The sequence below is a fragment of the Phaseolus vulgaris genome, chromosome 4 (genome assembly GCF_000499845.2).
Source record: "Phaseolus vulgaris cultivar G19833 chromosome 4, P. vulgaris v2.0, whole genome shotgun sequence".
NCBI classification, from domain to species: Eukaryota; Viridiplantae; Streptophyta; class Magnoliopsida; order Fabales; family Fabaceae; genus Phaseolus; species Phaseolus vulgaris.
In genome coordinates this window covers 14,406,346-14,420,378 of record NC_023756.2, presented here as the reverse complement: position 1 = coordinate 14,420,378, position 14,033 = coordinate 14,406,346, and the positions used below count along the sequence as shown (strand labels likewise).

The 14,033-nt window shown below is 41.4% G+C and overlaps 2 protein-coding genes across 3 annotated transcripts in view; both read right to left on the bottom strand.

Moving 5' to 3' along the window:
* The window catches only part of LOC137837345 (uncharacterized aarF domain-containing protein kinase At1g71810, chloroplastic), a 34,059-nt gene extending 32,690 nt beyond the window's left edge, over positions 1 to 1,369 (bottom strand). Inside the window, exons 1-2 of one of the 2 annotated variants that reach the window (XM_068646323.1) lie at positions 819 to 1,369; positions 236 to 280 (exon numbers count right to left, since the gene is read on the bottom strand). In XM_068646323.1, the coding sequence (XP_068502424.1) occupies positions 236 to 280; positions 819 to 1,169 (396 nt within the window). In that variant the 5' untranslated portion in view covers positions 1,170 to 1,369. Of the gene's footprint in view, positions 1 to 206; positions 287 to 818 lie in introns of those variants that run through there. The other variant, XM_068646324.1, reaches the window with a different exon arrangement.
* Positions 1,370 to 10,502: 9,133 nt separating this feature from the next.
* Positions 10,503 to 11,117, bottom strand: LOC137838326 (uncharacterized). The gene has a single exon (XM_068647574.1). It carries the CDS (start codon positions 11,115 to 11,117, stop codon positions 10,503 to 10,505), a length of 615 nt encoding a protein of 204 aa, XP_068503675.1.
* Between the last annotated feature and the right edge of the window lie 2,916 nt (positions 11,118 to 14,033).

The following is a 14,033-nucleotide window of genomic DNA, read 5'->3' as shown; positions in this document are numbered from 1 at the left end:
ACAAATTCATTACAACAAAAAATCCATGAGAAAAAAAAAATTAAAACAGATAGCAACAAATTTACAAACTGTTGTCACAAAATTTATCAATCTGGAAGAATGAATAGGTCAATAACATCAATGCCCTTGCCATTACGCCATTACTCAATCCAGAAATGCCAAAGTTCAAAGACAAAAATGCACAAGTTAATGAAAAAAGTTCAAACCTACTAAAACAATAACCAGCTTTACATACCGGCCCAAGCTCTACCAATATTTTCCTTAGATCTGCAGCTCTAACCTGCAAAACAAAAGAACAAATAAATATATATATATATATATAGATTCTTTGCAATACAAATTACAAGTAAAAGATATCAAGAATCTTCACTTAGGCCATATTTGAATAAACTTCTTTGTAAACACTTACAAGAAAAGAAAATAAAAAGATACAATGAAATAAATTTTGACCATAAACTAAAATCAACTTATGCTCTCAACATTTATAAAAGCTCTACTATAACTTATTACGAGAGAAGTTCAATTCATTTTAAATTGTTCCTACTCTATAAGTGCATATGAAAAGTTTATCTAGACATAGTCTTATTATTCCATAGGTTTCAAAAAATACTCTCCCCCCTAACAACGATCATTCCCTTCAAAAGTTTCAAAAATTCTCAATTCCAGCTATACAAACCATGTCCTACAAATTCCGACTTGCTAACTAATAACAACACAACATTTCCAACAAAATGTTCAAAATTCACTACTCCAATAACACAAAATCACCTCCTCCGAACGTGAATTCACAAGCAAAATAAAAAGAGCGTTATGAAAACCTGAAACATTGACTCGGAGCGGTCCAAGAGAGTGTCGAGGTAGCGAAGACCAAACCACTTCCCGAACGCGAACCCGGTCTGGACTAACCGGCGAGCCACGAGCAAAGGCTTCCGCCAATAAATGGCCGCGATTTTCGGAATCCTGTACTCCGCCAGCGAATCCGCCTCTGTGGCGCTCAGCTCGAACAGGTACCCCGACTTCGCGGTGAAATCATCGCCGCCGGAGGCCGAGGCAGCGCACTGGACGGCGCGACGGGGAGCGAAGTGCCTCCGACGAGGACGAAATCGGAGCGAACGGTTCGAAACGAGAGAGGGAAAGGGAGAGAGAGAAAGCACGGGATGGAGTAGCATGTTTTCTCTCGTTTGGATTCTTTTTTGTATTCACAGTTCAGAGTTGGAGAGGTTTGGCTGTTCTGGTTGGAGTGAAGAGTGGAGGAAAATTTTGCATGCAAATTTGGTTTGATGATTGATAGTGCCAATGTGTTATGGTGTTGTGATATGCGGTTTTGGGATTTTGGTGACCTCAAAGTTTTTTTTAATTTTTTATTGGTGGCAAGTTAACGTCTCCTTGTGGTCCTTATGTTATCGTCGCGTTAATCGTTGTTTATCCATACACACCGAAATATCATAAAATATTCTAACTATTTCATCATTTTTGCGGAAGAAAAGAAAAACATAGTGTGACATCCAAAGTGTTTGATCAACTATCTAAGCTGTTTTTTATTTTATTTTCTTGTCACGTTTTTCTATTGAGACTCAAATCAAAATCTTACTTAAGAAAGATGGGAAGAATTCAAAAATAACTGAAGATTAAAACTACGAAAATGATTGTTTCACAACTGGAGCCATTTGAAAACCTAATAACTTTATTTTAATAATATAACAGTATAGTAAATTATATCATACTTAAATTAAAAAAATTAAAAATACAATTAAAATTTTGATATTATTGATTGTTAAGAAATTAAGTTTTTTAAATATTAAAGTCTTTTTATTTAATTTAGACGAGATAGATGTTTGATAAATAGAAAAAAAATAACTTTTCAAAAAAATTAAAATTAAAAAATAAGTCTCATGTTTGCTATATTTAAGAAAAAGTAACATTTTCAAGAACTAATATTTCAAAACTATGATTGTGGAAAAAATCATTTATATAGGCATATGAAAAACTAATTTTTCTAAAAATAAAATGAAAATTTGAATAATAAGTAATGTATTATTACAATAATATATTTTATCAATTTAAAAAAGTTATTTATTTATTTATAATTTTGTGATACTTATAATTTTTAAGCATAAAAAAAATCACATATCTAATGTTTCTTTAAAATAATTCAGAAATTTAAAACTTTCAATAAAAGTTATAAACTTGTGAAACATATATTAATCATATAAAACTTAATAGTATATTTTATTGATCATTTATATCCTTATTTATTTTTTTAGAATGTTAACTGAACATTTTTAGAAGCTTTTCCTAAATTGTGAGAAGTAAACTTTTTTTACTTTGTAACCTAATTAATAAAGTGCATAGCACAATAATTCAATGATTATGTGCAATATAGAAAAATATTATCATTAAAAGAATTAAAAAATTTACAAAAATAAAATATGTATTAAAAAAAAGAAAATGATGATATGTATTACGAATTTCATAATCATTTAATCAAAAGGGTATGTGTGTAAAGTGACCTAAATGGAGGACACTAAGCTACAATTATCTAATTTTAGTGTCAATGTAATTAGTTAGAGTAAGTGGTGACCTATGTAGAAATTAGCGGTGACCCCTGTTACCAACTTTCTGCACTGTTCATTACTTTTAGAAAATTTGAGGTTTGTGTTGTTCTTGGATAGGGTGGTGCAGTGCATGAGGTATGTGTAAAGTCAACTCAGTAGAGGACACGAAGGTCAAGTTCTCTAATATGAATATGAATATTAATATAGTTAGTGATAGCCACATTAAGTGGCGACATGTGTAGAAATAAGTGGTGACCTACTACCAATTCTGCACAGTTAAGTAATTTTAGAAGTTTTAAGCTTTGTATTGTTCTTGTGTGGGGTGATGCATGAGGTGTGTGTAAAGTGAAATCAGTGTAGGACACCAAGGTCAATTCTCTAATCTTGCATCAATGTTGTTAGTCATAATAAGTGGTGACCTATGTAGGAGAAAATGGTTACCCGCTACCATTTCACAATGATGTAATTTTATAAATTTTGAGTTTGTTGTTGTTCTTGGGTGAGATGGCACATGAGTTGTGTGTAAAGTAACCTTAATGAAGGACACCAAGATCAAGTTTTGTAATCTCACTATCAATGTAGTTAGTGACACAATAAGTGGTGATCTCGGTAGGAATAATTGGTGACCTCAGTAAGAATAATTGGTGACCTGCTACCACGTTTTTGCACAGTGAAGTAGTTTAATAAAATGTGAGCTTTGTGTTGTTATTGAGGGGGTGCATGGTGTGTGTAAAGTGATCTCAGTGGAGGACACCGAGATAAAGTTCTCTAATCTCAATATCAATATAAGTGGTGACCTGTTATTAATTTTGTGCACACTAAACAAATTTTCAACATTTTTTGAGCTTACTATTGTTGGTGGTGGGGTGGTGCATGAGATATGTCTGAAGTGACCTGAGCGAAGGACACTAAGGTGAATTTTTTTAAATGTCATTGTTATTAGTGTACAGTTATTATAGTGGACCATTCAAATTTATATTTGTGTACAATATTTATAATTTATGTTTTAGATTGGAGAATTTTATTAGTCAATGGGTATGTGTTACCAATGTTTTCAAAATGTTTAAAATAATTGATTTCATTTTTCATGTGATAATAAATTTCACGTGTGATAAACAAACTCAATTCACCTCATTTATCATCCTCCCTGGCCCACTCTGCAAATCTTAGATCAGGTCACCACTTTTTAAACTATTTTTGTGACCATACTATCCAATTGGTCAGTACTTCAATAAATGAAACCCTTCATACTAAAGCTAATCACAATTTGCATTTAAGCCTATAAAAAATCACTTTGAATAAAATTATAGCGATGATGTCAAGAAAATTCAATTCAAAAATATGTTTGTAATAAATATTTATTTTATTCAACAACATATTTGACTAGGCTAAATTGAGTTTGTAAGAGTATAAAATTAAATATATAGCACTAACTAAGTTGGAAAAATATTATTATAATTATTATTGATATTATTAATATTAAAATTATTATTATTAAAATTAAAATTATTATTATTATTAATATTATTGTAATTGTTAATATTAAAATTATTATTGATATTATTATTATTAATATGGAGGAAAAACAAGCCGTATACTGTATAAGAAAAACTTTGCAATTGCAAACAACAAAAATTATAAGAAAAAAATTAGAAAGATTTTCCAAAAGTTCCAAAATAAGAAAAACTTTGCAATTGCAGACAACAAAAATTATAAGCAAAAATATTAGAAAGATTTTCCAAAAGTTCCAAAATAAATCATGCAGTCCACAAACAATTAAAAATAATAATATTTGTGGAAGTTGTATTCTGGTGCTCGTTTTCAAATATCGGGATCTTAAAATTATGATGAGAAAAAAGTCGATGTATTATCACTGTAAAAAAAAAATAAGTTTAGTTAAATTTTAAGTTATCATAAATTTAGATATTTTTATTAAAATTAATTTCATTAAATACTTAATTTTTTTAATTATCTGTTCTTTAATTTTATTGTTGGTTTTTAATTATCTGTTCTTTAATTTTATTATTAGTGGAGTAACGTGGTTAATATTTTACGTAATCATTATATATATAAAATAAATATTTTACAAATTTAAATATCTTTAATTAAGTATACCAGAAGCAGTGGGCCATTGTTATCAAAGAAAAACTATTTATAGAAGTCACCAACTTCTGCCAAACGAAACAATGCCATATATTGACCGTCAAATTCAAATGCATCCTATGGCCAGGGATGAGTGACGTTTCAAATGAATGTTTACAATAATCATCACGCACACGAATCAATGCAATCTTTCATACAAAAAGTCATTTAATACAAAATATACCATAATAACAAAAATGGTAACATTATCAAAAATAAAAAATTATGAGAATTCGTGTTGGCATTTCGTCATTCTAAATCATGCTTAGGGGAAATAGTGTATTGGATTGGCCGGAGGTCGAGGGGTAGTAAGGCCATTGTTGTATTAAAGATAAATAAAATTAAAAAAATATAAAAAAATACTAATATAATCGATATTGTATCAAAATCCAATGAATAAATTTAAAACATTCATAATAGATTTAGTAATTATATGGTGTAAAAAGTAAAAACTCAATAAAATTAATAAAAGTTAAAAAATAGCATTATTAATAGGTGATCTGATTAACACGTAAGTAAAATATTTTTTTTGAAATTAAAACTTAATCAAACTTGTTCTTGCCGGCTGACCGAAAACTTCTTCGTGCGTCTACGACAATCTCACGTCCAAGAATCCCTGCATTCCCTCGTGTTTTTCTTTCGATTGAACACCTGAAAACACAAAGACAAAAGACACCCTCGATGTCGTTTGCACTCCGGCGCTCAAGTCAATCTTAGGGCTAAGGAAACACCAAAACTGTTAAGCGTAAAAGCTCTGTGTAACTGAGTGTGTGTTAAAGCGACGCAAAATGAATAGCGTACCTTACTAGATTTATCCTTACCCTTATATAACCCAGGGTTTCCGCTGTTTCCAATACCTAAAATAGACTTTCTGAGGGTGGGCCCTAGCGCCACTATTACTCGCTCTTAGGATAACCTAGTGCGTAGGGCTCCCTAACTGGAGTGCGACCTTTGACGGGATGACCACCTGGATGCCACCTCGTGCACTTGATCTCTAGGGTCACCCGTCCTAGGAGTGCCCTAGCTGTTCACGTGCCATTCCCACTACAGGCATGGACTCTCGCGGCCTAGGCTTCTCCCTCACTAATAACTGGTGTGCGGTCTAGGGTCCACCTTTTATGACCCAGCCCTACTGTTTGAGTCACCGATGTCCGATCTCTCATCCCCTCACTGTACTGCCGAGGATACATCAACACATCCTGGTGATCGAGGCCCCACGAACGAGACACTGGCCCACGTCGCTCGTGGGACCCAGCTTACGTGGCCCCATCAGTACTAGTGGTCAACGACGACTGAGGACTAACCGGTACACAAGCTCCTCAGTCTCGAGCTGTAACTTTTTCAGCAAAGAGACTAAGTCCTCGCCCCTGGCGACCTACGTGGCTATGTGTGACAAGACGTGAACAGTGCACCAAAGTGACTCGTCTCTGTGCCTATTTTAATATGTGCACACGTGTATTGATCAACGACCAGGGCTTAACGTCGTTTGCACTTCTTAGTTTACATTAAGTATTCGAAAACACGCACTCCCCAAACACTGTTCCATCATTCTCATAAACACCTTTGATCGCTTCGTCTTCTTCCTCAAGCGCCCTCGCGTTTCCCTCTACAAAGTCCAGGTCTTTCACCCTATTTTGATCAAAGGTACTAACTTTACCCATTGATCATCCTCACTTATTGATTTTGATGCTTGATAACTGTCTGAGACTGTTTAAATTCCTTGCATTTTAAGCTTTCTCTGTTTTTTCTCCGTTCCTCTATTTTTCTGGGTTTTCTTCGAGTTTGGGGTTTTTCTGGGTTTTCGCTGAGTTACGCCATAGCCCCTTTCTGAACCTTCGTTTCCTTCTTTTCCTTGTTTTTCTAGCTTTCTTAGACATGGCTCGAACGAAAACGACATTCAACCCTCCACCCCAAGCAGATCACAAAGCCTTATACCCTTGGGCCTCTGCGGAGCTTCTCGCTGAGACCTCTACCCTCACCTCTAGCGAGGATGTGAGGAAACACAGGGACGATGAGCCTGACTATGTAGGGAGTGTCTTTGGGCAAGAGAGCGATGCTTACGTCTCTGTCCGGCCCTGCGCTAAGGGCGAACCTGTGTGCTCTGACGAACGGACCAACGACGGAGAGCCCTACTTTTTCCTATACCAAATCGTCTTCAAATGGATTAAGTTGCGTCTTCCTCTGACCGGCTTTGAGAGGGCATTATTGACAAAAATCAATGTGGCCCCCGCCCAGCTGCATCCCAACAACTGGGCCTTCACGAGGGCCTTCTAAATTCTGTGCAACCACTTTGGGCACCCTTCTTCGGTGGATGTCTTCCTCCACTTCTTCGAGGCTAAGAGCCCTGGGAAGAATCTTTGGGTGAGTTTCAATGGCGTGGCAGGGAGAGTTCTCCTCACGCTGTTCCAACAATCATACAAGGGCTTTAAAGGAAAGTTCTTCAGAGTGTGTTGCACCGACCACGACCGCACCCTCCTAGATGGCTTCCCACTCTATTGGGTGAAGAAATTAGAGTTCAAGAAACCGAGGACTCTTGAGGAACTAACTCCCCATGATCGCGAGCTCTGCCAGGTCCTTGCTAGTTTAGGGGCAGTGTTCAACACTGTTCAACTGATCAAGCACGAGTATGATGCTGAGGCCCTTAAGGGCTACATTGGTACCGACTTCACCCTATCTTGCTTGGTTATGCTTGTTACCATACTATTGTGCTTGTACATTCTGCCTCTTCATACTCGTATGTTTACCCTTGTGTTATGGATTACTTTCTAACATCTTGTATTCTGAATTTTGGTAAAGGTATGGTGTTGAATGAGGAGAAGCGGGCCAAGCTGGTTGGCGCCCTTGCTCGCTGCAAAGGGGCATCCGGGGCTCAGGCACCTCTGCTGCTGCGCCTTCCCCCACTCCTTCCACTCCTATTGTCGCGGTCCCTCTTGTTGTCGCCCAAGCATCACTCGCTCCGCCTCCCCTTGAGGAAGACAAAGGGGTGGTGGAGATTGAATCTGACGAGGACTCTGCAGAGGGCCCCGTCTTCAAGAGGCGTAAGCCTACGATGGCGACGACTTGCCACTCCTCCACTGTTGGACGACCTAACACCAAGCGCTTCCTCGCCCCCTGGCCTCCTTGCGCTTGAAGGTGGCGGTGAGAGCGCCCCTGCAACCCCATTCACCCCCGAACTGCCCGATGTCCTCCAATATGCCCTCAAAGGCTTCCAAACAGGGGTGATGGGGGACTCGGATGAGGCCACGACAAGGGAAAGGATGGGCCTCAACTTTGGTGCTCTCCTTGCTCAATCTGACGCCCTCATAAACAGGACTGAGGTTAAGGAACAAGTGGCACTGACAGAGGCCAAAGCTAAAGGAAATGGCCCTACTGGCTCGTGCGTTCACCACCCGCGAGACTGCCTTAAAGCAGGAGTTGGGCAGTCTCCGCCAAGCTAAAAAGGACCTCTCCAAACGGCTTCATGACAAGAGTCAAGAGGTCATGGAGCTGGAGGCCAAAATCCTGCCCCTACAAACCCGCGCCATCGAGTTAGAGGAGGCGGCTAAAACAATTAAGGCCAAGATGGCGAGGCTTGAAGAAAGATCCACCAATCAAGAAGTGCAGTTGGGTCGTGCGGAGGCCGAGCTCCTTCAACAGGCTGAAAAATTCAAGAAAGCTGAGGCTGAGCTGACCGAGGACGCTATTGATGCTTACGCCGCGGGGTTCGAGGACGCCCTTGCTCAGGTTGCCTGCGCACACCCCGAGATGGACGCCTCGCCTTTTGTAACATCGAACTGTGTTGTAGACGGGTAGATTGTGCCAATGGTTCTTCCCTCTTAGCTTGTACTTGGTTACCAAACGAACAGTTTCTTTTTTTAATACATTATTTGCTTGCAACTTACTTGTTCGGATGCCTCAGATTGTTAGTTGCTTTAACCTCCTTGATTTTGATTTGACTGAAACTGCTCTTCTATCTTGCTCGATTATCAACTATTGTACCTCCCGCCATGATGCTTCTAGCAACGCTTTCGACAACGCCCGAGCTTTAGGTAGCGCGCTTCCTCGCCCCATCCTACCGTATACTCCGTTAGGCAGGGGGGTTCGCCTACTAACCTGAGTTGACCCCGCCCTTGCTGTATAAAGTCAAGGGAGGGTTTAATTGTAAACTGGGTTGTTCAGCCTTGGTGTTCTCACTCGAGGTGTTCTCTACGAACCTACCTTCCCACTCTCGAGACTTTTAACCCAAGGGACAACTTACAACTAACCTCATTCTAGCTCAAAGACGAGGAGGATTTATCTGGTAAACTATTTTGTTCAACCTTGGCGTTCTCACTCGAGGGGGGAGGTGTTCTCTACGAACCTACCTTTCCACTCTCGAGACCTCTAACGCAAGGGAAACAAGTTCGTAACTGCATTGTACAAAATTTGAGAAAATATTTCAATCAAAATTTATTGGGTGACCTCATTAAAAAGCCCTTATAAGGGAAAAAGAGCGTCCCCTAAGACGATGTATAATGTTATTGTTTAACTGAAATAAAACTTGAGATTGGCCGCATTCCATGTGCGAAGAATCGTGCCTCCCTCCAGCATCTCCAGCCTGTATGCTTCATTCCCAAGGGCCTCTATCACTCTGAAAGGACCAGTCCACTTGGGGGAGAGCTTGTTCTTTAGCTGATATGGGTGGGTGTTCCGCATTACCAGGTCGGCGACCTGGAACTGGCGAGCTGTGTTTATACTCCACCCTTATCTTTAATGCTTCAACTTTGATTCTTGCTTCCTCCCTGACTTCATCCAGTAGGTCTAGGTTCACCTTTCTTTCTTTGTTGGACTCTTCAGCCACGAAGTTTAGGAAACGCGATGAGCTCTCCTGAATCTCCACTAGAATCATCGCGTCCGACCCATACACCAAGCTGAAGGGTGTCTCTCTGGTGGTGGACTGGGGAGTGGTGTGGTAAGCCCACACAATTCTAGGAACCTCCTCTGCCCAGGTTCCTTTGGCCTTCTCAAGCCTTCTCTTCAGACCTCTGAGCAGGATTCTATTGACAGACTCGACTTGCCCATTCGTTTGGGGGTGCTCGACTGATGCGAACAACTGCTTTATTCCAACCTCTGAGCATAGCTTACCCAACTGTTGGCTTGCAAATTGTGTGCCATTGTTAGACACGAAGCGTTTCGGTACCCCGAAGCGACACACTATGTTCTTCCACACAAAGTGTGTGATCTTGTGAGCCGTGATCTGCGCCACTTGCTCAGCCTTTATCCACTTCGTGAAGTACTCTATCGCGACCACGAGGTACTTCATCTGCCTTACCGCCAAAGGGAAGGGTCCCAGGATATCGATCCCCCATGTATGGAATGGCCAAAGGCTGTAGATCGACTTGAGCTCCTCTGGCGGTACCTTGTGCCAGTCAGCATGCTACTGACACTGTTTGCATTGCTGTGCGTACCTCGTGCAATCTTCCCTTACAGTTGGCCAATAGTATCCCGCATGAATGGCCTTTGATGCTAGAGATCATCCACCAATGTGACTCCCACATATCCCTTCGTGGAGCTCCATCATTATACGTGCGCATTGGTCTCCGCTTACACATACCAAGATTGGGTGCGTGAACCCGTGTCTAAACAACTCTTCATCAATGAGAGTGTACTTGGTAGAGTTTTTCTTGATTTTTCTGGTCCCTTGCCCGAGCTGGCGAGCTTAGCCAACAAGTCAACTCGGGCATTCTCTCTCTTGGGACGTGCACCAACTCAAACACTGCGAAATACCCATTCAAAATTTGAACATACCCTAAGTTGGCAGCCATCTGAGGGTCCTTGGCCTGATATTCACCAGTCACCTGACCTGTGACTAGTAGGGAGTCGCTCTTTGCTCAAACTCCACGCTCCCATCTCCTTTGCCAACAACATACCTACAATGAGGGCTTCGTACTCCGTCTGGTTGTTGCTGGCCTTGAAGGCGAATCGTAGGGCCTGCTCGATCAACAGCCCGTTCGGTCCTTCTAAGATGATACCTACCCCGCTGCCTTGTTGGTTAGAGGAACCATCTACAAAGAGCACCCATCGAAAGTTGGCTTCTTCTTGGTGTGCATTTGCCGAGGAGAGCTCTACCACAAAGTCAACGTAAACCTGGCCTTTGATAGGGCCTCTAGGCTCATATCGAATATCGAACTCAAAAAGTTCCACCGCCCAGTGCACCATTCTACCTGCCACATTCGGCTTCTGTAGGACCTTGTGAATGGGCAGATCTGTCATCACTATCACAATGAAACTCTGGAAGTAATGACGAAGCCTTCTCGCCGAGAATACCACCGCTAGGGCTGCCTTCTCCAGTGCCTGGTATCTTACCTCAAGCCCTTGCAATACTTTTCTCACGAAGTATATGGGTTTCTGAACCTGATCCTGTTCCTGAACAAGGACTGAACTGATCGCTCGGTCAGTCATCGCAAAATACAGGCGAAGCGGTGTGCTTGGCTGCGGTTTGCACAGGACTGGAGGACTGACTAGGTACTCCTTCAGCCTGAGGAACGCCTATGTACACTCTTGGGTCCATACGAACCTGCTGTTCATTCTTAGGCGCTGGAAGTAAGGGTGGCCTTTGTCTCCTCCAGCTGATACAAACCTGGACAGGGCAACCATGCGCCTTGTCAACTGCTGTACCTCCTTCACTGAACTTGGGCTTCTCATCACCAAAATTGCAGCGCACTTCTCTGGGTTTGCTTCTATCCCACGCTCGGTGAGCAAGAAACCCAAAAACTTCCCTGCTTCTAGTCTGAACACGCACTTCTCGGGGTTCAGCTTCAGTTTGTACTTAGCTATTGTCGTAAATAGCTATTCGAAGTCAGCAAAGTGCTGTTCTTTCGCCTGTGAGGTCACGACCATGTCATCCACGTAGGCTTGCACGTTTCGTCCTATCATGGGTGCGAGCACTCTGTCCATCAACATCTGGTAGGTGGTGCCTGCATTCTTTAGCCCGAAGGGCATAACCGTGTAGCAGTAGCAAGACCGCTCAGTCATGAACGTTGTCTTGCATTTGTCCCTGGGATGCATCTTAATCTGGTTATACCCAGAAAAGGCATCCAGGAAGCTGAGCATCTTGTTGAATCAAGAGTGATCAAAGGCTTTGAAGAATCCAAATCCAAAGTGTTTGATGCAAGGCTGAAGTTGCTGCTGTGTTTAGGATAGGATCTGGGTAATCCACTCTTTGTTGAATCTAAAGCTAAAGTGTTTTCAAATCTTTTAAGATTAAAGTGTTTTTCAAACTAAGTGAAAAACAACCTGTTGTTTTGTCGAAACAACCGATTGTTTTACTCTTAGGTGTTTTTGAAAAGGTTGAAAACTGTTTTGGTTGGTTGACTTGCTGTCAAACCAAAACAATCGATTGTTTGTTTGAAAATCCTAACAGAAATTTTGTTTTGTTAATTGAGTGTGCTTTAAATGTTTTTCAACTGAATACGCTCCTCTATTAAATGCTTAAATAGTTTGTTTATGTTTTATAAAAAAACAATAAAAATAGATTTGAGTTTTTCAGTTGTGAGAAATTGCTTTCAAGTTTTGAACATTCACTTTTCAGCTTTGGTTTTCTTAAGAGAGAGTGGAATAAGATTACATCTGTATTGATTTCAGCTTATTCTGTAAACAAGTGTAATTTGTTCTGAATACTTTGTACTTTCTGGTGTTGTAAGCCAAGGAGTGTTGTGTGTTGTGCCAAAGGAAGTGTGTTTCTTGAAGGGTTCAAGGTCACTTCTTTGGTGGTTTTGGGTGTAATTTGTATTTGATTGCTTAGTGGAATGCCCAGTGGCTTCTGGGGACTGGATGTAGCTCTTGGTTTAAGAGTGAACCAGTATAAACTGTTTGTATATTTCTTTCTTCCCTTAAACTCATTTAAATTCAGTTGTTATTGCTTTGCTGGTATAAACAACCGATTGTTTTTCTGGTGCTTTCCTGTTTTGTGCTTTATATCTTGGCTAACTGAATTTCTGATTGAGTTTCATTCAAAGGATTTTGTTCTAGCTTAAAAAGTTTTCGAAAACCCCCTTTAAACAATTCACCCCCGCTCTCGTTTAAGGCCATATATTCTAACACATCTTGCAACCTGAGGCGTTGTCTACCAACGCGTCGATGCTTGGCAGAGGGTAAGAGTCCTTCGGGCATGCCTTGTTGAGGTCCGTGAAATCAACGCACATTCTCCACTTTCCATTGGCCTTTTTCACCAAGACCACGTTCGCCAACCACTCTAGGTACTTTATCTCCCTGATGTGGCCAACACCCAACAACTTCTACATCTCTTCCCTGATGACCTGATTCCTCTCTTCATTAAACTTCCTTCGTCTCTGGCGGACAGGTCGAACCTTGGGGTCCATGGTCAGGCGGTGAAACAGGAAGTCTGGGTCTATGCCAGGCATGTCCGAGGCAGACCATGCGAAGGCATCTAGGTGTCATGCTATGACCTCGGCAGTCCGATCCTATGCTATTTGGTCGAGAACGCGACCAAGCTTGAAGAACTTTCCTCCAATCTTTCTTTCCCTCACGTTACCGACCGGCTCAGGTCGCCTCTCTCGGGCGATCTCTGCTTTGGTAGCCCTCTCTTCACTTGGTTCCCGAATGGTGACCGCGGGTACCCCTCTCTGCACTCGCCCCTCTCAGGTGATCTCTGAGTGAATGATCTCGGTCCGAGCAACCTCTTCTGAGTGCGATGCACGTGTAGTGACCATGAATAGCCCCTCTTTGTTTTGAGGTTTTCTCATAACACCTCTTGGCCTCCTTCTGATCTGACTTGATGGTAATCACCTTTCCCGCCAAGTTAGGTAGCTTCATCTTCGCCTTGTCGTCGGTACCGCCCCCAGCCTGTTCAGCGTAGGTCTACCTAGCAGCATGTTATAAGCAGAGGGGGCATTGACAACGAGGTACCTAATGTTCTCCGTGCGGGACGTGGTACCATCCGTGAAGGGGGTCCTCAGCTCTAACTGCCTACGCACCTCCACCTGGTCTCCCGTGAAGCCGTACACATGTCAGGGGACAACTGTAGCTTGTTGAAAGTCGTCTAGAACATCACGTCCGCCGAACTTCCTTGATCCACCAGTACACGGTGCACCTTCCTCCCAACGGTTACTACTGAGATCACCACCGGATCATTGTCGTGGGGAACGACATCTCGGAGGTCGGCCTTGGTGAAGACAAGGTCAACGTCAAAGGCATCATCTGCCCTTTGTGCTTCTAACGACATCACCGCCCGTGCATACTTCTTCCACTGGGAAGCGGTGCAACCTCCTCCTGAAAAACCTCCCACAATGGTGTGAATTTCACCATGCACGGGAATTTCATGCCCCTGGTCACCCCTGTCACCGCCACATCCTCGAC

Coding starts and splice junctions, on each gene's coding strand:
- LOC137838326 (XM_068647574.1), bottom strand. CDS start 11,117: ATGACTGACCGAGCGATCAGTTCAGTCCTTGTTCAGGAACAGGATCAG.